The sequence below is a fragment of the Carettochelys insculpta genome, chromosome 31 (genome assembly GCF_033958435.1).
Source record: "Carettochelys insculpta isolate YL-2023 chromosome 31, ASM3395843v1, whole genome shotgun sequence".
Taxonomy (NCBI): domain Eukaryota; kingdom Metazoa; phylum Chordata; order Testudines; family Carettochelyidae; genus Carettochelys; species Carettochelys insculpta.
The window spans coordinates 9,667,496-9,694,239 of record NC_134167.1 but is presented as its reverse complement, the minus strand read 5'-3'; the positions used below and the strand labels follow the sequence as shown (position 1 = coordinate 9,694,239).

The 26,744-nt window shown below is 41.2% G+C and overlaps 1 protein-coding gene across 3 annotated transcripts in view; it reads left to right on the top strand.

Annotated features, from left to right (window-relative positions):
* The first annotated feature begins 1,928 nt into the window (after positions 1 to 1,928).
* The window catches only part of VDAC3 (voltage dependent anion channel 3), a 25,490-nt gene continuing 674 nt past the window's right edge, over positions 1,929 to 26,744 (top strand). Inside the window, exons 1-9 of one of the 3 annotated variants that reach the window (XM_074981766.1) lie at positions 1,929 to 2,012; positions 7,060 to 7,171; positions 9,862 to 9,933; positions 12,415 to 12,464; positions 17,436 to 17,588; positions 21,031 to 21,083; positions 22,183 to 22,410; positions 23,406 to 23,556; positions 26,587 to 26,644. In XM_074981766.1, coding sequence (XP_074837867.1) covers positions 7,138 to 7,171; positions 9,862 to 9,933; positions 12,415 to 12,464; positions 17,436 to 17,588; positions 21,031 to 21,083; positions 22,183 to 22,410; positions 23,406 to 23,556; positions 26,587 to 26,644 — 799 coding nt within the window. In that variant the 5' untranslated portion in view covers positions 1,929 to 2,012; positions 7,060 to 7,137. Of the gene's footprint in view, positions 2,013 to 7,059; positions 7,172 to 7,485; positions 7,550 to 9,861; positions 9,934 to 12,414; positions 12,465 to 17,435; positions 17,589 to 21,030; positions 21,084 to 22,182; positions 22,411 to 23,405; positions 23,557 to 26,586; positions 26,645 to 26,744 lie in introns of those variants that run through there. The other 2 variants (XM_074981767.1, XM_074981769.1) reach the window with 2 other exon arrangements.

Below are 26,744 nucleotides of genomic sequence, written 5' to 3'. Positions count from 1 at the left end.
TATTCCTAGTGCAACATTTTCCAAATGCTTGACTTCCTGACACTCTAAATATCCCAGATCCACATGCTACTACCCACACCCCTATGTAATAAGCTCTCTAGATTTATAACTGCTCTTGTTCAGTAGATTAAAGCAGCTGTCAGACTTTCTAATTTACAGTGCACTCAGGAAGAGTAAGCAGGGCACTTGACTCAAACAGTTTAAGAGAAATAAAACTGGTTGGGGGAAGGGGAATTTAAACAATCAAAGTTACTAGAATAAGTAACTTCCTGGCAGAAACTCACAGGAAATCTTCATTAAGGTAAAAGATGAAAGGGGGCCCTTACTGAACAGACAAAATTACAGGAGATACTTATTGTAATTTTCATAAGTGTATTTGTCATAAAAATCAAAGGCTGTAATTGAAATAGCTTACAATCTATGCTTAGATGTGGCATGAATCTGAGTAATAAATAATTGGGAGAATGGTGGGAAGGGCCAGGAGAGCAATATGTTAACTGAAGGACAAAGACACAAATACCTTTGTCTTTCAGGTAAGATTAAGTTATGAGTGCAGGGAGAGCAAAAAATATGGTAGGGGTAGAAAAACTGAACGATGGGGAAAGGTCAAAACACAAGGGGCCTCCTCCGTCCTGACAAAGAAAAACCAAGGAGGGAATCTAGTGAGACTTCGCCTATGCCAAAGGCTGTTATAAAGAAGATAGGTCATAAACTGTTTTCTGTGCCCCCTCAAGGCAGATTAAGAGTTAATGGTCTTAACATACAGCAAAGGAGACTTAGGTGTGGGATTAGGAAAAACTTTAGAAGGGTAGTTATGTGATGGTTTAGAGTTAGAATTTAACTCTTGTTCATTGGCATTTTACTTGTGGTTTTTGCTCACGTCCATTCTACATTATGCGTAAGTGCTTATGTGAGTTTTTCCCATACGGGAGCACTGCTAGTGATCTCTGGAGTGGTGCCTCCATGACAGCATAAAGGATGCTGTACGCTCCCCACACCTTCATTTCTTGTTGGTACCCATGGCCCTCCTGGGCCTGTCTGCTGTCTTCTGCAAAAGTTATAGTTAGATCCCTTTAGTAGTTAGTTGCCCTGATTTCCTAGGCTGAAGCCCTTTGGCACAGGATGCTTGTAGGGTCCATCAGTAACCTACACAGCAGGGGCTGATAGCATCAGTGAAGAATGGGTTAGCAGTAGGTGTCCTATTTGTAAACTGTTTAAGCTCAGGACTAAAGGAAACCAAGACAGCTCTTGTCAGGCTATGCTGATGGTCAGTCTTGACCTTGGCACCAGTGCTCCATTCTTATACAGCAGCCAGCACCCTACTATCAATGCAGCATGCTCCCGTGGTGTCCCCCACCCAGCTCCCGTCTTCGGTGGTTAAGAGATATGGGAGGAGCAGGTTTTACACCACCTAGGAGGAAAGGGCTCTGGGCATCACAGCCCTTAGGGCCAGCTTGATTCTCCACGGAGGTCCCAGGGTCTCAGCCCCCACTGAGGCCTGATGCATTGAACAGGGGCGAGGACAGCCACTACACAGATGTGCCACCCACAGCTGAGGCCCTGCGGGCGGCGTCGTTTGCCCACAGTAGTTATATCAGTTCCCAGCTTAAAGGGGAGGCTCTCGAGGGAGTTGCCAACTCTCCCGCTCAGGTGGCCAGACGCCGTTCGCTAAAAAGGCGTCTAGTTCGGGAGCGTTGGAAGCTGGCCCACGAGGGAACGAGCACTGGCGCAGACAAGAGCGCATGCGCAAAGCGGATCTCATTGCCGTGCCCTACGTTTAGAACGTCAGTTTGCTGCGCCTCCCACACGTGCTCATGCGCGCAGGGCTCGGCTGGGCCGTGAGAGAGAGCCGGCCGCGGGAATGAGAGAGGCTGGTCTTAGGGCACACGCGGTGACGCAAAGGAGAGCGACGCGCCTGCGTCATCGGGTCGTGGGAGCGTTGGGCATGCGCGGTGGGTGGGTGTGGTGAGACCTTCACCCTGAGGCTAGAGACAGGAGTCAGCAGCTGAACGGTACGGGGGCGGGGTTAGGGGAGTGTAGCCCGGGGAGTGGGGGAACGCAGTCCTGGGGGCGCTGGGGGGAGAGGGCGTCTGGAGGGGAACGCAGCCCTCGAGGAGGAGAGCGGCCTGGGGGGTGCGTAGCTCTGGGGGCGCTGGGGGGGGAGGAGGGCTGGAGGGTGCGTAGCCTTGGGGCCGCTGACGGGAGGAGGAGGTGGGGTGGGGGGGTGTGTAGCCTTGGGGCCGCTGACGGGAGGAGGAGGCGGGGTGGGTGGGTGTAGCCCAGGGGGCTCTGGGAAGCTCAGCTGCTGAGCAGCACTTTCTGTCTGTTCTGTACCATAGAGTCAGTCTGTGGAGTGTGTTACAGCTCCCATGGTTTCCCTTACAGCGAAGGTATTTGCAGTAAGGAAAAACTTCTTGGTCAAAACCAGTTGTGTCTTGACCATTTCCTGCTTTCGCTGCCTCGAGGCACCTTGTAGTTCTGTCATGGCAACTGATGGTTTTGGCTGTTTGATTCAGAGGAATATGAGCTGTTTCCTTTTAGCATGTCCCTGTCTGGGGGGATGGGAGGACAGAGGGTGTGTCCCCATGCACATATATCTCTTCATGTTATTTCTGCTGATTTTCCTTGCAGGAACATCTGAAATTGCTTGGGTTACTTCTGGGTTGTGTGACCCGTAGCCTTGATTTGTGCTCCTCATTATCGGTTCAAGGACAGTAAAAGTTCCTAACTATCAACTAGTCTTTTTAACTGCATAAAACACAGTTTAGGAATACTATGCATGCTTCTGGTCTATATGAAGTTTCTTCAAAGCTGGCAGAGAATATGAATGGTCAGATTGGCACACTGTGTAATGTGTTGATACAAATGTAGCCTTGTTTTTAATGCAGGTAAATGATCTTTCTCCCTCTTCCTCCTCCCCCCACTAGAAGAAAATCATCCCTGGATACAAAGTGCTAGGACTCCAAAATTTTGTTCATTTTGATCAGTCATTGAAAACCAGTATCTAAAATATCCTTATTCTTTTTAAAAGTGCTGCTTCTATTTTCTGAAAGGGTGTCCCTGCCCTGGCAAGATACGAAATATTGCTATCTTAAATAGGGGCAGTATTACTACTTTTTCAGTGATTTGGCTTGTTAATGTGATACTTTCCCCAAAACAAAAATAATATTTCTTCCTCTTTCAGTAAAGGTACTTGAGTTGTAGGCTTCTGTAGATGACATGGATGGTTCTGTTTTTTGTTTTTGAACTGCTTCAATCGTATGACGAGGTTTGTTGGAGAAAATGTTAGATTTATTCTTGCAAGTCTGGTAATTTCCCAAAATTTCATTAGGTAAATGTAAGTATTCTTCGATATGAAATACGAATTTCTTATGTCAACAGCAGCCATGTACAGTAAACCCTCTAAATACATGGCTTCAAGCTGCATGTAACTCACTTTAACATGTTAACACAATTTGAAGGTGCTCTGTGGCTGTCAGCCTGCCTGGCTGTTCCCAGCTGCCTGGATGTCAGCTGATAGCCAGGCAGCAGGGAGAAGGCAGGGAGGAGCAGCCAGGAAACTGACTAGCTCTGGTGGGCTGTTCAGTTTCCCATGTCCCACAAGTGGTGGGGAGCTGGGAACCAAGCAGCAGCCTGGTTTCCAGCATCCCTCCCCTTGCAGAGCCAGCACACTGATCAGGGCAGTAGCCCTGGTCAATTTCTGGGCTCCAGGGAGTGGAGGGGAGCCAGAAGCCAGGCTGCCCCTGGTTCCTGGCTCCCCTCCTCTGGCTGGAGCCCTGATCAGTTTCCTGGCGCTGCGAGGGGAGCCCAGAGCCAAGCTGGCTGGTTAGTTTCCCAGGTTCCCCAAGCAGTGGGGAGCTGGGAACCAAGGGACAGCTGGTTCCTGGCTGCCTGCCATGGTAGGAACCGGGAAACTGACTAGCCGCATGCTGGTAAGTTTCCTTGGTCCTGTAAACAGTGGGGACCTGGGAACCAGGCTGCTGCTTGGTTCCCCTCTGTTGCTTGTAGGACCTGGGAAACTGACCAGCCACGCACTGGTGGGCTGGTCAGTTTCCCAGCTCCTGCAAGTCCAGGGGAGCAGGAAACCAGGCTGCAGCCTGTTTTCTATCTCCCCGCCATGACTTGCATAACTCCAGGGCTTGCTGTATTCACATCATCTTTTTGACTTTGCTGGGAGAAGGAATTGCAGTAGAGATATGAATAATGACAATTTTAAAAACTCTGGCAACTGAAATCTTTATGTTACATGAACAGTTGATGATAAATGCTTGAAAAAATACTTGAGAAAAGGAAACATCAGCCTAGAATAGTATCATAGAACTGGAAGGAACCTCAAGAGGTTATGAGTCCAGTCCTCTGCACTCACAGCAGGACCTAACACATTCCTGACACATCAAAACAAAAGAGCAGTCCAGTAGCACTTTAAAGACTAACAAAATAATTTATTAGATGATGAGCTTTGTGGGACAGACCCACTTCAGATTATCAGAAGTGTGTCTGTCCCATGAAAGCTCATCACCTAATAACTTATTTTGTAAGTCTTTAAAGTGCTACTGGACTGCTCTTTTGTTTTGATAGTATATAGACTGGCATGGCTATCTCTCTGTAACTATTCCTGTCACATGTTTATCTAACCTGTCCCTAGGTACTTGAAAGCTGTTATCATTAAATATGTTTGGGGACCCAAGAAGGATCTAACTAATGATTTATAAGGCCAGTGTTCTAATTGCTGAACTATTCCTTTACTCTTTTTCACTCCCCAGAATGCTTTGTTATGCTATGAATTTACAAGCCTGTATTTTTATAATCACAGGTTAATCTTCCATACTGATTGAAATCTTTCTCTGTTTGTAGCACACATTACTGTAACTTAGCTATTATCAGACCATGGGTCTGGACCCCAGAGTTGTTCATAATCATGTTTTAATGGAGTTGCCTGGGCTGTCTTAAACTTGCTGGGACCCAGGGCCAAGGTCTGAGCTCCACCCACTAGGACTAAAGTCTAAGCCTGAGGGCTTCAGATCTGTGTAGTACGGCTCAGATTACATACCCCCTGCCTGGGCGGGGGCGAAGTTTCTGGGCTCAAGTTTTGAGCTGTTTCCTCCTACCCTGAAGTCAGGCTTTGGGCTTTGGTTCCCTCACCTGGGATCATGTAGTAATTTTTGTTGTCAGACGGCAGGTCATGGTGCAAGGAATTTTGACGACTCCTGCTCTAGCTTCTCTATGGTCTGATCTAGGCTAGAAAATTTTACCAATAGCTCTGTCGCATAAGTGAAAAAAATCACATCACTAACACACATAGCTGTAGCAACAGAAGTCCTAGAGTTATATGCAGTTATACCTTCCGAAAAGTCCATTAGTCAGCATAGTTTATTTTGTTTGAGGAACTTGTTGCAACTGTACAAGGAAAGGAGTTATTGCCAGTAGCAGCTCTGTCTGCGTTAGAAGAGTTTACCATTATAATCCCTCTGGTAGATCTATAGTGTCAGGTCTTTTTAAGCGTAATGAAAGCTTAAGTCACTGTGTAGCAACGTGTGTTAATTTAAATCAAAGTGATGGCTGATTTTAGTAAAGATGTAAGTTAGTAATCACGGTATTTTGTTTTAAATAATGTTAAGGGTTTTGCATTTGTACTTCTTTAAGAGAGTTTGAGTCTCATTGGTTGATAACCTTCAGAACACTAGTTCACAGTAAATGTAGTCCTTTCACTAAATTTAGCATTTCTTTTTGCTTACCTGTGATTTGTATTAATCTCTATTTGAATTGACTTCTGTAACTGCAAAACCATCATTTAAAAATGGTTAAATAAAGGTTTCTTGTGATGGGTACATAAAGGGGAGGGAGAGTGTGTCAAAAGGTTTTCCATTTAAAACTGATATTAAAAAAATGAAGGATCTGTAGTTAGTTAAACTGATAGGTTTTGCTCACCGTGTCCTTCAAGGTTTCAGATGTACTAGATATCCTTTCTCAACTAGTTTTTATGCATTGATTGCAAGAGTAACACAAGCTTTACTGCTTTTTAACTCCCAGTTGGATTCCTAAATATGAGTGAACTGCTCAGATAAACTGAAATGAAGAAAATACTTCATCTACACCTACGGAAGAGGCTACTGCTGTCTCAAGTTCAATTAGCAGTTCAGCAAACTTTGGTTTCAGCTGCTTAGCAAGAGACTTCCATAAGTTCAGTGGCTTAACTTTCTTTAAAACATGACAGCAAATATGTACCGCTTCACTTTTATGTAATTTAAATGTTTGAATAAATTATAGCAAGTTTAGGCTTTAAATCAGTTTTCACAATTTCACATTCACTTTCTTATTTGGCGATAGAAAGGGGAATTGGGAAAACTAGTGGAGGAAAGAATGATGGTGGTGGAGTTGTCTTCCAAAAACTCTGGGGTTTGTCTAAGTTTAATTTTCAGTCATGTACTAACGTATTAATCATATGTGAAAACATGACTGAGAGCTGAAATCTGGGCAAACCCTATTAAAAGAATAGGGACATAGTGCTTCTGTACCCTTGTCTGTAACCTGTAAATGAGGGAGGGATGCTGGATATCCCCAGAAAAACAGTGGGGGAAAAAGTGAATTACTTAGTGTGGATAGTGGAAGAGGTAGCTATTTAATTTACTAGGTTTCTCCCCATGATCCTGATAGTGTATCTGATGGGGATTGTGCAGAGTGCCATCTTTGGTATTGGCATTTGCTAAAATATGTGCCTGGGAAATTTTTGAGCCTCAAAAACAGTTGCTATATAAGCACAATATCTGTTGTTATAGTTTCCTGATACTGGCCACATTCTCTTTGTTTGCTTTAATTCTTAGTAATGATTCTAGCTGTTTTGAAATCAATTAAATGAAAACTCTGACAACAAAAAAAATCTTGAACAGATAACAGCAACTTTTTTCAAACTTTGTGGAATAATCTGCACCTGGCTCACTTCAACAGGTATTTGGTGAAAATCAGGTTTTACATAAGATTTGCAGCCTGCTCCACAACTGAGTTGCACATGGTGCTGTAATACAATAAGTAAAACTTGTCATTTTTTTCCATATTTGACAGGTATAAAGGCCTTTTATAAGGTCACATTTGAGACGTACATAATTTATGACCTAATCTTCATATAAGGAATCCGCAGTCATGTCCTCCTGTTCTGTACCTTCTAGACCCACAGGTATATGTATCTATATATAGCAGAAGGGTAGCTATTCAAAATAGAGGTCAGTCATAGAGTATAATTTGCCTCAGCACTGTGTAAAGTTTTAAATTATCTATCCACAAGGTTGAGTTGTGTATTAATTCAGATACTTTATCCTGGCATAATAAATAGCCATGATATGAGACCAAGAGCTTTGTGAAGCAGTTCTGCGTTTGATTAGTTTTGTCTTTGTTAGTGAAGTCTGAAACTGCTTGCTGCAAGAATAGATTTCTTGTCACACAAAGGTCAGAACACCACAAGTTAGGTCTCCAGCAAGAGTGTGGGAGGGGGAGAGAAACAAAAGTAATAACAAAGAGTCTAAACAGTAGCATTTGTTTTTAGTTCAAAGGAAAGGTGAGTTGTGAGTGTTTGATGGGAAGTGATGATTTTAAGGATTTTTTTTTACCTCTGTTTCATTATTACTATCGTGGATTAGAAGTGCTTTCACTGTAATATAATTTTTCAGGAGGGGGATTGGAGATATTTCTAGTGGCAGCTGTTCAAGAGAAGAATTACAACTGACAAGTCATTCTGAGATGACATTGAGGCAGAGCCTTGCCATTAATTAATTCAGCTGTTGGATAGTTAGTCTGGTCTGGAACAGAAACTACAACAGTAACACAATGGATGTTTGTTTTGCCATTATAAATCAATATTTCTCAGATGCAAACTCTAGAATAGAAGCTACCTGTGTTTCTTTAATCTGAAGCCACTACCAGAATATATTATTTAAAATGCTAATAAATAATATTTAAATTGAGACCCCAAACAAAAGGATTAAGACGTCCAACATTAAAGCTTACATTCTACTCATAATTTTCAGGTTCTGGCTTCTTTATGTTTAAACAAAATTGAAGCTGAGAGAAACAGTTATATAGTATGTAGTGGTGACCTTGCAAAGTGCATTATCAGAGATTTAGCAAGGTCACTTCTGAATACAAAAAGTACAGCTGTATACAGTATTTTCCAAATCCCTGGAAGACTACCTGAGGGGAAGCAACAAGATAAGGGAAACAACGTATATGTTTCTAAAGTGGCTTTGAATTAATACAAGACTCTCTGGATTTCCATTTGGTGATTCATCAATAATTTAACAGTGTAAAGAGTGCATTTATAAAGTTAGTGTGCAGTACCAAGGTGGGAGGAGTTGCAAGTGATTTAGAGGATAGGATTGAATCTCCGGAATATTTTGTGACCCACAGGACAAATGGTCTGAAGTAAATAGAATGAAATTCAATAAGGACAAATTTAAAGTACTCTACTTAGGAAGCAGCAGTCAGTTGCACATATACAAAATGGGAAAGGACTGCCTAGGAAGGAGTGCTGCAGAAAAGGATCTGGGGACATAGTGGCTCATTAGCTAAATGAGGGGAAAATGTAACTGTTGCGGGCGGGGGGAAGCAATCATTCTGTGATATATTAGCAGGAGTATTGTAAGACAGGAAGAGTAACTTCTGCTCTACTCTGCACTGATTAAGCCTCCGATGGAGTATTGTGTACGTTTCTGGGTGCTGTATTTCAGTGAAGATGTGGACAAATTGTGGAGAGTCCAAAGAGCAACAAAAATTAAAGTCTAGAAAATGTTGCCTCTGAGGGAAGATAGGAAAAATTGGGTTTGTTTAGTGGGAAAAAAAGAAGACTGGGAAACATAGTAAGTTTTCAAGCACACACAATGTTAACAAGGAAGAGGGATTTTCTTTAACCTTGTCTCAGAACCGTGTTAGCCTGCAGCTTGATAAAAAACAAGCAGTTAGTCTTTAAGATGCTACAGGGCGGCTTGTTTTTTCTTTAACCTTGTGGAAGTAATGAGCTTAAATTGCAGCAAAGTGGGTTAGTTTGGTCATTAACAAAAACTTCCTAACTGGGTGGGTAAGTGCTGGAACAAATTGCCTAGGGAGGTTTAGAATTTCCATGATTGGAGACATTTAAGAGCAAGTTAGACAAAACACCTGTCAGATAGTTTAGCTAATACTTAGTCCTGCCTTCAGTTAGGGGACTGAACTAAAAAGACCTCTTGAGGTCTCTTCAGCTATGTCTACATAGCAGGATCTTTTTCAGGGTACTGCAGTATCCCAGAATAGCTACTCTGTGACTGTGCGAGGTGCCCGTCATTTTGAAATATTTTTCGAAATATTGGGCACACTATTTCGACCTCCTTGTACACTTTGTCACGGAAGGAGTAAGGGATGCCTTGAAATAACACTTTATTTCAACATCTGGCTCTATTTAGACAGCACCACATGCCAAATTAGCCTATTTTGAGTTTAGGCTGTTGTGTAGACATAGCCTTCCAGTCCTACTAGTAGTCTATAATATTCACCACCATGGGGTATATCATCTGGTCAGAATAGTTCCTATCATGAAAACAGCATGCAGTTATTAGAATGAAATGAAGTCAGTAAAGTGTTGGCTTCTTTCTCTGATATATTAGCAGTTTATGGACAAAGTAGGGTACTAGAGTTTCATTCTGCTCCTGGGGTACGGTGATTCTGAATTATAGATGAGGTCATGTTAATTTTTCTGTTACAGTAAAATACCTTCTTTTCTTTCTTACAAAATAACATGAAATTAAGGAAGGTCTTTTTGCACACTTAAAATCTTTGCTTAGTGAGATTTTCACCTCTATATTGTAATATCTAGGCTCTCTCCACTTCTAATCTTTTCAGACCCAATGGCTGTCCCACCATCCTACTGTGACCTGGGGAAATCTGCCAGGGATGTATTCAACAAAGGATATGGTAAGTAGCTTGATAATATGTTGATGCTAATAAACTTATATTTCTTAGGTGTCTTAACAAAAGTAACAATACTATTTACATATACACTTACAGAAATAATACTTTGTAGTGGAATGTGACCAAACAAGTATGAGAAGAATGAGGAAAAATATCTAGTGCTACTTACTCAATATATTAGCACACCAAAAATATGTATCAGACTTACTGTAGGTTGAACTGCTCTAGTCCAGCATTCTGGGGACCTGACTGGTGCTCAAAAGAGAATTTGCTGAATCTCAGGAGGTCATTATTGTCTAGCAGCATGACCAACACTTCCACTGCTTACTGGGCTCTGAGAAGACATTTAAGGATAAGTTAGAGCTGAATAACAGCACAGAACACTGAGAGGCAGGACTGGTGGCTGGAAACAAACTTTATGGGACCACAAGAAACTTGCCCATGCCCATGATAAGTGGATAGCTGGCTAACTAAAATCATGCTGGAACGCAATGTTGCCAGACCAGACAGCTCCAGACTAGAGGTTTGACCTATAGAAAGGACATTGTGTCTTGTCCAGAGAATGCCACAAAAAGTAGTTTGAATAGTGAGAAGAGCTTCAGCCTCTTTTCAGTGATGCAGTGATTTTCCCCTTATTTATTATATATAGAGATGTTTATAATTAGGTCCAACCCCTCCATGTAAGTTGCCATAGAAGACCATTTGAAAACAGATGGTCCCCTTAGGTGGAGTGATCCTGTTTCTTGAAAGTGATGACGGACACAGTGCAAATAATTTAAAACACTTGAATCAAGAAAGTGTTTCAGGTGATGAACTCTTTGCTTGAAGTGTTACATTGTTTGCATATCGTAATAATTTTACATAAACAATTACTTAATGTAACATTTACATTGTTTGTGGCATAAAACAGCTGATAGAGAAGTGGCTTTTTTATTTATTTTTGTGGGCTCTTCATACTGGATTTCTTCTTAGTGGATGACCATTACTTTGCGTGGTAGAATTTTTAAAGGAAAAACACTGATCTCAGTCTGTTTATTGGGGGAAGTGGTAGAAATGTTGATTTTTTCCAATTCACATTCATGACCTTTAGTTGGATTTTTTTCCTCTTGCCACTAGAGTTTTAGGTTTATACATGTCATATAAATTCATTTGAATAACAGCCTGTTTTGAAAGATTAAAAAAAAAGACCATGTATTTTCATTATCTGTGATTTAATTTATGTGGGTTATGGGTCTCCAAAGATTGACAGTAAAGTGAAAAGTGAATTATGAAATCAACTGTTTTGTGAAATGTTGTTGTTATACTGGGATGTATTTCTCAAACTACTTGAAAATGAACTTACAGTAAAGTTAAAAACTCACCATGTTTCTCAGACTGGTCTTTGTTAACAAAGACCAAACTATATTATGAATCTCAGCTCAAGCCTTCTTTCCATCCATGGCTGTTTTTAGATTTTTCAGGATAAGGAGAAAGCAAATGTTGTTCTGGGATATGTAAACAAAGGAATATAAAGTAGGAGTAAAGAATTGGCTTTTTCTGTGTATATGGCATTGGTGAGACTATAACCGAAAAGATGTTGGCAAATTGGACAGCTTTCAGAAAAGAACTGCACAGATTATTCAAAGCCTCAAAGACCTGCCTTGCAAAGAGACTTAAATCTGTCAGTTTATTATTAAAATGGAAAGTTAAAACATGATTTGATTCTGGTCCACAAGTACCTAAATGGCAAAAAGATATCTGATAATAGAGGACAGTTCAGTCTGGCGGACAATGGGCTAATGAGATCCATTGTGGCTAGACAAAATTCAGATTAAAAATAAGGCACCAATATCTAACAGTAAACATGGTTAACCACAAGTGTTCGCTGTAAGGTGAGCTCTTGGCTGGCTGTGCAGGCAGGAGAGATTCAGGTGTTGCTCAGCTGATTAGCAGAGCACATGCAGCTGGCAGCATGTGTTTATATTGGTGGGGCACATCTGCACATTCCTTGGTGCACATAAAATTTAGTGCATGGATGGAAAAAATTAGAGGGAATGATTTTAACCCCCCGGAACACCTTATTCAAGGATGTGATGGATTCTCTCACTTGCACTCTCTTAATAAAGAATTGCATGTTTTATTAAAAATATGCTCTATATCAGTAGACCTAATTCTTGGTTCAAATATGTAACTACATTAAACTTCCTGGTTGCATTATGCAGCAGTTCAGACAGTGCTCATAATGTTCCCTTCTGGTCTTAAAATGTATTAATTCAGCTCAGGACTGCTGAGTCTACACACAAGTCGTACTCTGAAAGACATTTCTGCCCCCCTTGCATCCCAATGGGGTAATGAGCCACCTACCTCAGTGAGTCTTCAAAAACCACTTAATTTCACAGGAATATGAGCACTATTAACAAGGTGAACTGCTTTGAGCAAATGCTCACAACGTGTTTCATATTAATTTTGCAGTGTAATAGTAACTTGTACATTTTGCTATTTCAGGATTTGGAATGGTCAAGTTAGAGCTGAAGACCAAGTCTTCCAGTGGGGTGGTGAGTACCAAAGATGAGGGGAAAACTCTTCAGTAATGGTGGTAATTCACTAGTATTTACTATATTTCTAGAACAAACAACAAAAAGTCTTGTGACACCTCACAGACTAACAGATATTTTGGAGCATAAGCTTTTGTGGGTAAAGACCTGCTTTGTCAGATGCATGTCATATTTCACTATATTTGTTTCATCTCTCATTTTAATGCCTGCATGTGAGTGTTGTGCTTTTAGAATGATGTGAAGAATTGGTGTTGCAGTATTTTATGTGTAATAACACAAACTTTCACATAGTGTATGGTCGTTAAGTTACAATTTGTCTAGGTGCATTTGCTTACTCTTTTGCCTTCACAGTGCCTGCACCCCCATCTTCAGAGTGGGTTTCCATTGTCAGGATCTAGCTATGTGGGCTTGATAATTCCCTTTTGTTTTTGTTTCTGGCTCCCATCCTTACGGATGCAGGCCAGATCATAGTTAAGGCAGGACTATGAATCCAGACTATTGTTTATCCAAAGGATTCAAGCCCTCAAAAACCTTTAGCTAAATGAGGTTTTGGATGAAATTGAGAGCCAGCCAGCTGGCTGGCTTTGCAAAATCTATTCTCCGAAGTTCCCACCATCAAAATGTTGTCAGAAACACCTTTGCGGAATTTAAAGGGAATTATTGAAAACATTGGTGATTTGACATAATTGAACTTCATTTAACTAGAGTTTTATTGTGTTTGGGCTTGGGTTTCCTATTCTGTTCAAAACACTTTGAACCCTGCTTCTTCATGCTTATGGTGCTAAACTTAACAATAAAGCACAACATTTCTATGGCAAGGCTTTGGCAGCAGTTTGCATATGTTACTGAAATAAATCTCACGAGACTGCTGAAAAGTACAAAATATCTTTATCGCTATTTTACAGACACTGATTTTAAGTGACTTATGTCCTCGTGGTCTCATAGGAAGCCTCGCAGAGCCTAGAAATAGAATCCATATTTTTTACTTTTACCTCTAAGACACTTCTGCGTACTAGAGACACTTACTCTTGCATGGTGTTTTGTACTCCTGTGCATGCATGTCTGTGGTACCACTTATGCTCACTTCACTCTTCATTACTTTTCAGCCCCTTCTGTATGCAGATTTGCTTTAGCTCTCACTTTTCTTGTGCTTTCATACCAGACTAAATGCGCGCAAACAACTTAATTTCTTCTTATAGCAGTGGGTAGCTTGTAATTTTGTAGTTTGGTGCTGTGAAGTGGATTACCACAGTGAGATAGTAAACAGATGGAGCAATACAAGGTTTTACTTATTTAAATATCTGAAATGAAATATCTGTGAAGTATGCAATTTCGGGTGTTAGCAGTGCATTGTAATTTTCAAACGCAAAGCGTGTTATATTGAGTCTTTGTGTTAAATAACAGCCAGAACATATACAGAGAACATCCAAATCTGCCTACTTGCTGATTGACCAAAATCCTTAATTTCTCAAATGTTTTCTCCTCTTTCCATGCAACTTTGATTTTGGCTACTTATTCAGCTGGTAAGAATAGTGATTTCTTATGTATTTTTTTCCCTATTACTTTCTAATGCAGTTTCCTACTTCTGCATACTTCGCTCTAGACTGTGGCACACGCTGACATTCCTGATCTATTTAGGAGGTGAAGGAGAAAATAGCTGTCATGAAGCATTCCTGTGTGCAAAACTTGCACTGTCCTGTAACCCAACTATATAACAAGTATTTAAAATCTATCTCAAAGAACCATAGAAACACAACAAAGATAGCAGTGAAGGAATTTGTGTCATAAATACAGTTTTCTGTTGATTTAGCATTTTTATCTCAGTATTTTGCATTAAACAATGAAAACAGGAGGCTTGTATGGATAGGAGGTGAGTTTGCATCCAAAATGAAGGCTGTGCCGCGTAATTGGGTAAAAACTGAAGCTGCACTCTTGTCGTGATATAACTGCAAATAATTTTACCATGTGTTTTCTTTAGATTTGAGAGGTAGAACATTCAGATGCCGCTTGCATTCCCTTGCAGACTTGTCTTCCAGATGTTGCTTCATACAGAGCAACTAGTTCAATGTCTTACTAAGATATCTGCCATACTGAGCTGAAATGTCAGATTAGAAGTTGAATTTGAGGACTGATTCAGCCTAGTATGTGAAATTAATCCAGTCTGCATTCTGGTGCAGAGGATTTCAGAAATGCTCCTACGGGACACAATCCAATCAGAACTGTGCTTTGGCAGTCTGGAGATGAATAGTAACAAATGTTAACTCCGTGCCCTGCTCTCTCAGAAAGAGATTCAGTTCTAACTGCTGAGAAAATACTTCTGCTTTTGATCATATGACAGCAGGATTCTTTTTCTTCCCTGTGTTTAGTGAAAGGGGCATTAGGAATTTTTCGTGTCCTTTATCTTAGAAACTGTTCAGCTGCCTAGATTGATGATATGCATTAAGACCAAACAAGAGAAATGTTTAAACATTGGTTATGGACTGGTCTCTCTAACCACAATCTCACAGAAGTGACAAATTAGAGACTCGTGCTCTTATATTTGGAATCTGAAAACTGTTTAAAGGCTAATCAAACACAGAAGTCAGCTTTCTGATCTTGCAGCTATATTACCTTTTCTGCCTGTATACATTTAATGGCAGTTGTGTGCTTTTTGCAGCATGTCATTATCAGAATGCAGAAGGCATCTGGAATAATAATAGAAATGTGTTATTAGTACTTCTTTGGCACTTTAAAACTATTGCAAGTATAACTTTCCTGAGTCTTATAGAACACCACATTGGCTTGGGAGCATGGAAATTATGTACATGTTATCCAAGAATACATGTTGGCACAGGCTTGGTACAGGCCTAATCTTTACTGTTAGGGTTTCAATGGTAGGATGAGTGGGCTCTGAAGCTTGTAACCTAATAAGCGGTTTGTTTCTAAATATGTTAACTTCAAAAGAAAAATTATTTAGAAGTTTAATTGTGAAATTGTTGATTACCTTCCTTGAAATGAAACCTCCTGAAAGTGGGAACAGATGTCTTTCATCAGACACTTCTCATAACTTGCATGAAGGGCATTATAACTATAGTCAGAATGTACCAGATGGTTTAACATGTTTATTATGTTACAAGAGGTTTATAAAATAGATACTGACAGTTGACAAGGAGTGGCATAAAATCCTGACAATAAGAATCTCCACTGTATGGGCAACTGGCCAGCATCTGGCTGGCTGTAGGCAGTGTAGGAGGATGTGGATTTTGAGCTACGTTTTACACAAGTATCTGAGAGATAAAGAAAAGGGACAGATTGTTCAACAGCTGGTTGGTAACATCAAAGAATGGACCTCAGGAAGGAGGGTAAAGCATAGAGAACGTGAGAGGAGATCAGAATAGAAAGAGGAGACGGAGACAGTAGAGTACAAGGAGAGAAAAGATCCGTTAAAAAGAAGGGAAAGTCTTGGCCATGCACCCTTGAAGGTGAGAGAGTATGATTTTATTTATTTTAATTTTTGCTAGTAGATAGGGGAACTGTGGAGCCCTTTCACAGCAGTGATGTGATTCTATTTATGTATAAAGGTGAGAAGTTGGATATAGCGTCATGAATAGATGGGAGTCTCAGTGCCAATGCTTTAGGAAAGCTACAGAGGGGAGACTTACAGTAACCCAGGTGTGAAAAGCCAAATGCGTATGAGTTCCAGTAAGTGTGCACCAAGGTAGCAACATATGTGAAATATGCAGGCCTGGCTAAGGGACAGACTTCTAAGAAGACTGTAAATTCACAGGGACAGGAGATCATAGGGGATAAATGAGCTAAAGACTCTGCTGAGTGTACCTCTAGAGCAGAGGAAGAAGTTTGCCTCTGAAGATGAGCTTTTTTCAAAAAAAAAGCTCAGTGTTAGCTTGCCATTTGAGAAGAGAAGTTAGTGACAGGTCTGAAGGAGTTGGTGGAGTGACAAAGGGACAAAAGGGATAGTTAATGACAAGAGAAGGGTGACCCTGAGGCATCGGCATAAAATCTAAACCCATGTCTGCACTAGGCAAAGTAAGTTGGCTGCAGATATGCAGTTCTAGCTACAGTAATTGCACAGGTAGGATTGATTGTGTCTGGGCTTGGTTTACTTGGCCATCTTTACTGAAGAAGGCCGATGGGAGAGTTTCTCCCACTGACCTCCCTTACTCATCGCCTCTCGTGAGGATTACAGGAGTCAACTGCCACCCCTCAGAGGTCACTTTTGAGAGTTCCTACCAGACACATGAAATTGAACCCTGGGAGATTGTCCCTTGAGTGGGTCAGTCTTTTGGGCTAGTGTACACGGCCAGAGTGAGCTGTTCAGAGGGGGATATCTCACCTGGAGCAGAGGGTTGGGGTGCTGTCAGCTTACCGCTGTGAAGATGCTGCAGTAGGCAGACGTAAGTGTATTGTTGTCAGCTACAACAGCGAGTCCAGTGACAGTTTACAGACTAACAATATTATTATGGCATGAGCTTTCATAAGTTGCAACTGATTTCAGCTCTGAAATTCACATAGCTGAAGTTGTGTAACTTCAGTTGACAGTCCACAGTAGTATAGAAAAGGCCTCAGTGAGTAGTAGTATTGTGACATGGCACTTGGAGAGTGCAGTGCCCTCAGCATTCTTTTTAGAAATTAAGTACTGCCTTGAAAACTTTGTGGATATTAGGGTATGTGCTTTTGAAAGGCCTCCTGGTCTATGCAAAGTTAGATAACAAGGTCAATGGACTTTTTTTTAGTTAAAATAGAATACTCTTTAGTAGCATCAATATGTCGATGCCCCCAGTTTCATCTAGATTACATTAGAATGTCACAGTTTGCAAGGGGTGTGCTTCAGATGTAAAAAAAAAAAGTTGGGGGCATGTGTCCAAAAAAGCTGAGAGCCATTGGCTCAAAGGGATGGGACTCCCCTCATCACATAGAAATTACACGTAGTTAAGTAACGTGTGCTAATTCTGGTCTGCTGTTTTTTGTCAGGAATTTACCACCACTGGTTCCTCCAACACAGACACAGGCAAGGCCTCAGGCAGCCTAGAGACCAAATATAAGGTCAAGGATTATGGACTTACATTCACCCAGAAATGGAACACAGACAACACCCTGGCCACAGAGGTGTCCATGGAGGATAAGGTAAGAGAAAGCGGAATTCGTGAAAGCAATTCAGTGAGTGAGGTAAAAATACTTTAACAAGTCAAGAGAAGATCTAAATTGTGGAATAGCTATGGTAAATTAGGGCTAATTAAAATACAGCGTAGAAGAGAATACCTCAAATCATTCTTTTTGTACAGTCTGTGGGAGATTTCCTATAACATTGTTTCTGAATTTGAAGTTAAAGATGGGTGTGTAAAGGCAGAAAGACAAAGCTATAGAAATGTCCTCAGACAATACTTACGTCACAGTCAAGGCTTGCAACGCGACTTCTGTTACGGATGGGCATTCTGACTATTTATGTTGGGTTTTAATAAACTGAGAGACTGTTTTCTACTATGTAAATCTATCCATTAAGGACTAGAGCAGTCACTGATTTTCCTTTAGGTCCTAAGTCAGGAGTTAAATCTAACGTCTCAGTAATGAGGCAGTTGTCCCAGTGCATTTGTACTAAAACTTGCCTCTACTAACATTACAAAACAAATATTGCACCTGATGGGGGAGGCACTTTTTTTCTAAGTTGTGCACATATACACAGCTGGTTGAGTTCTCTGCCTCAAAATTGCCTCCAAAGTTTGCTCGTGGAGCCAGTTGCTCTGATAAATAACATGGGGTGGATAGCTAAAGACAGTGTGCACACTGACAAATGTGTAGACCTGAAAAACTCATGAAAGCATGTAAATTGCAAACACTGATGACTTTCAAATCTTATTTTTTCCCTTGCTCTACTGTGACGTGAAATGCAGTCAGCTAGTCATAATTCAATATTAATTTGCAAAAGAACCACTCAGAAGTTAGGAGGAGCTAAAAATGAAAGTAAACTTGGCCATGATGCATTTATGAAGTATTTTCTAGTCTTCTTTCAGTTGTGAAAAGAAACGGAGGATAACTCTGTCATGGACATATGATGTTTGTGACAGGGTCCCCAGAGTGCCAGCTGGACTGTGGGACTACTGAACCCTCTGTCCCATCCGTCTGGGCTGCCTGTTTCACTGTGGCACGTCATAAAACTCTGGCAGATACTGCACTTAACACAGACATCCACCCAACTGAGTTACCCAAATGCTCTTCCAGATGTTCAGGAATCCTCAATAGGAAGGCTGAAGCCACTTCTCAGCTCCCCATTCTGGCACCCCAGAACTGTATCTTCTTGCACTGATCCAAAGCCTGGCCAATGTGCGTTCATTGGCCAGTGTGTAGGTTCATTGCCCAGCCCACCCCAACCTCAGTCGAGCGAGAACATGCACCAACCTATGTAAACTGAGCTGCTGTTTCCAAAGCACTTCAACCAAACCACCTTTTTGTAAGTAAAATATAAAACATCTGTAACTACAGAAACACAGATTGTAAGTAGCACTTGTAGAGCCCAAAGTTAGTTGTCTAAGAAAAATAAGTTCTGCAAAGTAAACGTGATTTAACGCAAGCCGCATAGATGGTACAAACAGATTTCAGTTTCTTAATACACAGACTGGGGCTCTTTCCTATCCCGAGAACCCCTTTCCCCATTGCAAGTTCTTGTCCTCCAGCTATTTCTTCCAGGTGTTAAGCAGGGGAGGGAAGAGGCCAAGTGATGTCACTTCCCCCTTTTATGTTTACTTCCAGTTTTCTGGAAAGATCTTTGGGATGTGGGCTAATCCGCTGCCACAGCATACAGTTCTCTTACGAGAAGTCTCTAGGGTAAAGGATTCTTTTCTCAGTGGTGTTGGCCATTAATGCTGGCTACTCCATTTTTGTACCTGAAGGGCTAGTTGTGAGTGTCCCAACCTTAAAAAACTTAATAATTTCAAATACGGTAGCTGAGACTGGCCAACAGGGTATGACTGTTAAACACCAGCGTTCCTATAAGCTGGGCGCTTATGCGGCTGCTTGGGAGAAATTCAAATGCTGCCCAGCTGATTAGCAGAGCGCACCCAACTAGGTTTTTGTTTTTCCTCGAGGTGCATGTTTGCACATAAAAAATTATTCCACACATGGATAAAAAATTCACTAGAAGAGATTAGAGGGAACATTGTTAAACAGATCAAGACTTTAAAAAGGATACCTGACAACTGCCTTACTGTATGTAAATGCGATGGAAATTCCAGGGTGCCTCCCAGCTATAGAAAATATTTCAATAGTTTTTACTAAAGAGGGTTATGAATGCAAACAACAGTTGGTCAAGATTGTAGTTGGCCAACCAAAGTCCTACACTAAGTTCAGTGTTTCTCTTTGCAGTGCAGTAACTCTTAAACTACATTCTGTGAATTCAAACGTTTCATGGAAAGTTACGTTGATTTTTAGTGACAATTTAAAAGCAAGACTTGTTTCTAGCCAAGATATAGCTCATCTGGTGCTACAGGTGAAAAAAAAAATTGACACTCTTTCCTGTTGCCTGCACGTGCAAGGGGGTCACATACGCTCTGCTCTGTGTATTTTTCAAACTTTAAATGTGAGGCTTTGTCTTTCCCCATCACATGCCTTGAAGCATCTTTCCTTCTGGTAGACTGAGAAGGAGAGGGTGAACAACTGGTGCTGGTTTTGAGGAGGCAGAATGTTAGGGAGGAGGAAAGAAGGAATGAATTGTTCTCTCCCCTTTTCCTCTGGCTGTCCCTGCCAGCTGGAATCTATCCCACAGCTCCCATCAGGAGGAGCAGTTATTTCTCTTCTGTTATTCGGTGTGGGTAACTACTGGGAGGATGAGCAGTGGTATTGTTATGCTGCACGCTGTTAATGGGTGCCGTCAACAGATGACAGTAACTTTGTGCTCCTTTTTGTGGTCATTCAGTGTTCAGATGATCCCCCAAAATACATGTTTCTGGCCTTTGACAACTAGGGTATTCTCTGAAATTTCTGAATTGGTTAGATGGGGCATGCAAACATTAATGCATTACATATATACATAGCCAGAAACAAAGAAATGCCACCAAGTTGAATGTAAGACCTTGCGTGGGACATATTACAGACTGGGACGTTTCAGCTTTGAAAAGGGACAGCTGAGGTAGGGGAATATTAGAGGTCTATAAAATCCTGGCTTGTGTTGAGAAACTAAATAAGGAAGTGGTGTTTACTGAAATACAAGCACTAGGGGTCATCATCACCAAATGAAATTAATAGGCAGCAGGGTTAAAACAAAAGGAAATATTTTCACACAACAGAGTGAACCTGTAGAACCCTTTGCAACAGGCTATTATGTATAACAGGATTCAAAAAACTAGGTCAGTCCGTCAGTGGCTACTAGGATGGGCAGGGATGGTGCCTCCAGCCTCTGCTTGCTAGAAGTTGGGAATGAATCACTTGATTACTTAGGCTCTTCAAGCCCCTCTGAAACACCTGCATTAGCTACTTCCAGAAGACAAGATAGTGGGCTTGATTGTTCTCTTACCTGACTATACTTCCCATCTCTTGTTTGAATAGGAGTCCCATCTGACCTTTTTTTTCTTTGCAGTTAGCTGAGGGATTGAAGCTGGGTCTTGACACCATATTTGTTCCAAACACAGGGTAAATATTCTCCTTCAGTTTTGTCTAGTGATTGCTATAGTTGGATAAAATGTTACATTTTTCAAATGAAAATTTAATTTTCTTAATTCAGTGGCAGTGATAAATGAGCATAATCTTATTCCAACATCCAAACAGGTTTTGGATAGGAATGAAGAACTTTTGATTCTGTAGCACTTAGTAAAATATAAGTCCACAGCTAATATCAGGTTTATAAAATGTATTTGAGAGCTTCCTCTCAAATGTATTTTTCCTCCATCTAAAAAAGTGTAATAAATAAAAATACCCAGAAATAGTAAATACCTCTAATATTCAAGGGGTTGTAGGGAAGTAGAAAACTGTTACCCATCATGATGATTTGTGTTATCATAGAAGGTAGGAGTTCTAGTTATGGATCATGACCCCACTGTGCTAGGTGCTATACAGACAAAGAACAAAAAGACAGCACCATCTTCAAAGGCTATAATCTTAAGTGTAAGGCAAGAGACAACAGATGGAAACAGGCAGCAGAGTACATGGGAATGGGCGATATTGATATGATCGGCAGTGGTATCCATACACCACCAGCTTAACCGTTATCAGGCATTTATTTGTTTTGTAGACATCACAGTAAGGGAGAGTTTAGAGGAAGGTGAGTTAGCTTTGGTGATTCTGCGGAGTGCCACTGAATCTTGGGGGTCAGCATGGGAGAGCCAGAGGAGAGGAAGAGGTTGAAGATTAAAGGACTAAATGGGCAATGGTGCGAGAGAGATCAGGAAATGTTACAGAATACATTGGGCAAGTGGTGAAGTTAGAAGATGGGAGAAGACACAAATTTCTGAGGGGAGATGGGGAAGGTAAGGTTAGCGCAGGTGAAGGTCATGTTTTTGTTAAGCCAGTTTTCTCTTGGGGAAAAAGGGGAAACCAGCAAGCTTAGGTCTCTGTGTCTATGCTGTAAATTAATAATTACAGCACACAAACAAAACTGCTTGTAAATATATCCATCTCAGTCCCCATCCCCCAGATGTGAAGCCATTTGAAGTATTAAGCTCTTTGCAGACATAAAAATATTATACAGCTGGCCCATGCTACAACAAGTAAACCAAGATGTTTCTCTCCACAGGAAGAAGAGTGGGAAATTGAAGACATCCTACAAACGAGAATATGTAAACCTAGGCTGCAACATTGACGTTGATCTTTCTGGACCAACCATCCATGGCTGGGCTGTGTTGGGCTATGAAGGCTGGCTTGCTGGCTATCAGATGGCTTTTGATACAGCCAAGTCTAAACTGTCACAGAATAACTTTGCTTTAGGATACAAAGCAGGAGACTTCCAGTTACATACTAATGTGTGAGTGTTCATACCAGAGGAGTTGGGCTTGATTTTGCCTGGCAAGCTGTGAGGCTAATAATACCTGATGTGTGCTGGGTGGAGAAAGGGTGAAGACTGAGTTTAATTTCATCCTCAAGTGATGTTTATAAGAGGGTCACCTCCTAGTTTGCTCTCTGAGATTTTTTTCTAGGTAATTCTGTGCCCATAAATTTTGTAGTGGAGAAGGTATTTTGAACTGGGGTAGGTTTTAGGAAGGGTATGCTTAGATAACTCTAGGATTTAAGTTCAAAAACAATTTTGACTGCTGGTTTGTGGCACTCTTACAGAAGAATTTGAATCTCAGGTAAATTGTCCACTTCCATGTGCTATAATGTCAAGTGACATGACGGATTAATGCAGCATTGCTGTCCTTTTTTTTCTTTTATTTTTTTTCCTTCTCAGATGGTCTTAGACCATGGTAGCCTCCTATGTGGAAGTAGACCTTCAGTGGTACTGCCTTGCCTTGCCACATTTGCTTAGGAGGCAGTGTTTTGGGGGAAGCTGGCTGCATTTCCTCATTTTCAGTTTGCTCACTGAAGTTGAGCTATATTGAGACTGACTTCAGCTGATGAGGACTGTGTGGCTCCCTCTGAACCCATTGATTTATGCTCTGCATGGAATGCACTTCCCTCCCTACTGGTAGCATAGGAAGGAAAAGATGACCTTTCGTCAGCAGTCGAAGTTTCAAACCTCGAAGTGCAACATCTGAAGGAGCTTTACAGGAGCTCAGTCCTTAAGCTAAAACCGGTTTTTGGTGAAGTACCTACAGGGCCCAAGTGAGGAGTCCAGCCAGGGAGCAAATAGGCATGGAGAGTAGCAAGATTGACTCTGCCAACTTGGTTCATGTTGGGCAGTGTTGTTAGCAACTTTTGTCATAAAGCTGGTGAGAGGGAAACATGAGACGAGGTGGTGGTTGGAGATTTAAACACAAGCAAACGGGCAATTTTCATATAATGTTTATCTGTTACAAACAGGAATGATGGCACTGAATTTGGTGGTTCAATCTATCAGAAGGTTAATGATAAAGTTGAGACGTCCATAAGTCTTGCTTGGACTGCTGGCAGTAACAATACCCGTTTTGGTATTGCCACTAAGTACCAGCTGGATGAAAATACTTCCATTGCGGTAAGTACTTTCCTCACTGAGCACCTACACCACAACTGGAGTTTGGGTGTAAATGTAAGCTGGTGACATGGGGTAGTGGTGATCGCTTAAACCTATGGCACTTTTTGTCATTACATTGCCCCTCTGCAGTTAAATGGTATATGGAGAACGTATGTCATAGCCTGTGGGTGAATTCTGGAATAGATTTAAGCCTCAGTCTGTGTTGACACACATACTCCGACGTGTCTTTACCTGTAGTTGGGGCTAATCTACAACACCTGACTGCAGTGGTTCTGAACCTCCTACCCCTCCCAGGAGTCTGATTTGTCTTGTGCCCCACCCCGTCAGGTTTCACCTCACTTAAACTACTTGTTTACAAAAAAAGACCTAAAAGTACAACAGTGTCACTGCAGGCTATTATGGAGAAATTGCTTGCTTTTTTGTTTTGACAATATAATTGTAAAATAAATGGCATATAAATAGTATACTAACACTTCAGTGTAAACTGCATAGAGCAATCTAAACAAGTCATTGTATGAAATAATAGTTTATACTGATTTTGTTAGTGCTGTTTCTGTTTTCTGTTGTAAAACTAAGCACATTCTAGATAAACATGTGTCCAGTGGAAGGTGTCTCCATATCCCTAGAGATACTCAGCTCCTGGTTGGGAACCACTGCTTTAGTGGACCATGCACTAACTCACTCTATGGACCATGCTACTGCCCACTAGCTGTTCCATAGTGTGCTTTGCACACAGCAGTAGGCTTAACATAGCTTAATTTATGTCTGCACTGCAGATAAACACTGTGTCTGACCTATGTCATCCGACATAAGCTTGGGCTACTGAGCTGTAAAACTGCCCTGTAGACATTCAGGCTTGAGCTGGAGCCTGAGCCTGAGCTCTGGGACCCTGTGAGTTGGGGAGGACTCTGGCCTTTGCCCAGATAGCGAAGCCACAATTTTTCAGCGCTGCAGCCTGAGTTAACTTGCACAGGCCAGCCATGAAGTTTAACTCCAGTGTAGATGTACCCTACAGTGCACCTGGAGAGTCCTTTGACCAACTGCCAGTCAGCTGAGAGGTTAAGTTTCCTGCAGTTGGTCAAAGCACACCAGGGAACATCTCGTGCAGGACTCTAGAACTGCATGTGGCTTTTAGGACTTCATTTTGGCTCCTGATGCTATAATTGCAAAGTAAAAAAAAAAAAAAAAAAACAAAAAAACCTTTATGATTATTTTTGATAAAGTGAACATCTAAAAGCCCAAAAATGAACTCTAATCTAAATAGCAAATGATAGGTGATCGTGAAACATTGGATAACTCCCCCTAGTGTCCTCCAAGGAGAGAGGGTTCAGGAGTGAAAATCAGGAAGACAGTCGTACAAATAGAATATGTAAGAGGTTTGTGAACGTCCTGCAGTAAACATCTATTGCATTGCAAATCATTGTGTGCACTCTTCTTAAAATAGGGGTTACAAAAAGTACGGTTTGTTATTTAAGCACTGTCTCATAGTCACATGTATTGTGGCTATTGAATTATTGAGTTTTTTATCAAATTGGAAAAAATGGCTCTTGTTGTTTTGATTGCTGACCCCTGGTCCTGTGCGGAGTCCACACTGCCTGTTAGTGTACTGGAGCAGGCTGTGCGCTAGCCTTCCACCCCCAGCTTACCCTGTGCTGATTCTCCATATAATCAAGCCCTTAGCTGTCACTGAAGCCACACTGTACATACTGCCTTCACTTTAGGCCTATGTGAGAAACCACAGTGAATATGCTCAGGACAGACAGTAGGTGGAATATGTCCAGATTTCAGGAAATGTGGTTTTCTTGCACGAACAGAGGGGAAAATAATTTAACAAGTTGAAAATTGCTGAAACCCAATGGAGGCGTGATAAGCTGTAATGTATTGAATTGGTGGGAAATGACTAGAGATACTATGCCTGCTTTTACTTGGGTTGAGTGATCTAGACTATATCGTGCAAACTAATGAATGTCCCTGGGGATTGAGGTATTTATCCGATATCATGTCATATTAGAGATTAAACACAAGGTTTGTTGTTCACAATGGGCACAGTTACGTGATTTTAACTTAACCCATTGCCTGCTAGTTTAATGGATAATGACTTCCTCATTTACTAGCTGCTCTAATGAAAACCTGGGCATGTGTAATCTTAAAGGGAAGTGACTTTCAGAGCTGTGAACCTTCCGCTGTGAATTACATGATGATTAAAATGCAAGTAAAGGCATTACAAATTCCAGAAATGATGAACTAACCCAAGGGATTAGAGGTGGGCAGGAACTAATTCAGGTGCTTGGCTTTTTGTGAGAATCTAAATCTCATACAGAGGGAGAAACCTAGGAAGCAGTAATTCCTCAAAATTATTAGGCACTCTGCAGAACAGATGTTTGCAAGTCAATATGGCGGTAATTTTGTTAAGTAGGATTGTTTGACAGCCTGCCTAGAACCCATTTTGAAGAGGTTATGTAATTCTTCTTCGTACAGTTTGTAGTCCAGGCACTGGCTTGCCACTTGTGTTTTGTTCTAGGCACTTCAGTATGCAACCATCTTGTTACTCAAGAGACTTAAACATGAATAAGGACCACTTACTAAGTAGGTAGAAGCAACTAAAGTGTGAGAAAGGACTTACAACATGTATCTGAGTTTCTAAGGGATTATGCTCAGCCTATGACCATTTAAGGGTGTAAACAGGAATGAGGGGATCTCTTTGAGTGGGCTTTAGGAGTCATATGTAGGAGCAGTTTAAAATGGAGCCAAGGATTTTTTCCTGCTCTAACTGCACTGTCTAGGAAGCAGTGTAATTGCAAAGAAACTTGCACAAACCCAGTTGACCTAATTGTAAACAGAGCTCTTTATAGAGCAAACTACTCTGCATTCATGAGGCTATATATTTTTGAGAAGGGTCTTTTCCATTGCTGGTTGACGTGTTTGCTTTCTGATGCTTGTAGATTTTTCTGCTGCAGTGGAAATTATTGTACCAACCTATAGAAGTAGGAGAGATGTTTTAACATGCACCTCTGTTGTCTCTACCTCTAGGCAAAAGTGAACAATGCCAGCCTGATTGGAATTGGTTACACTCAGACCCTGCGACCTGGTATGTAAACCATGACAAAATATTGAAGAGAATCTTAGTGGGCAGGAATTGTCTAACCTGAGCTACTGAACAGAATGGGGAGGTGGCACACTTAAACACC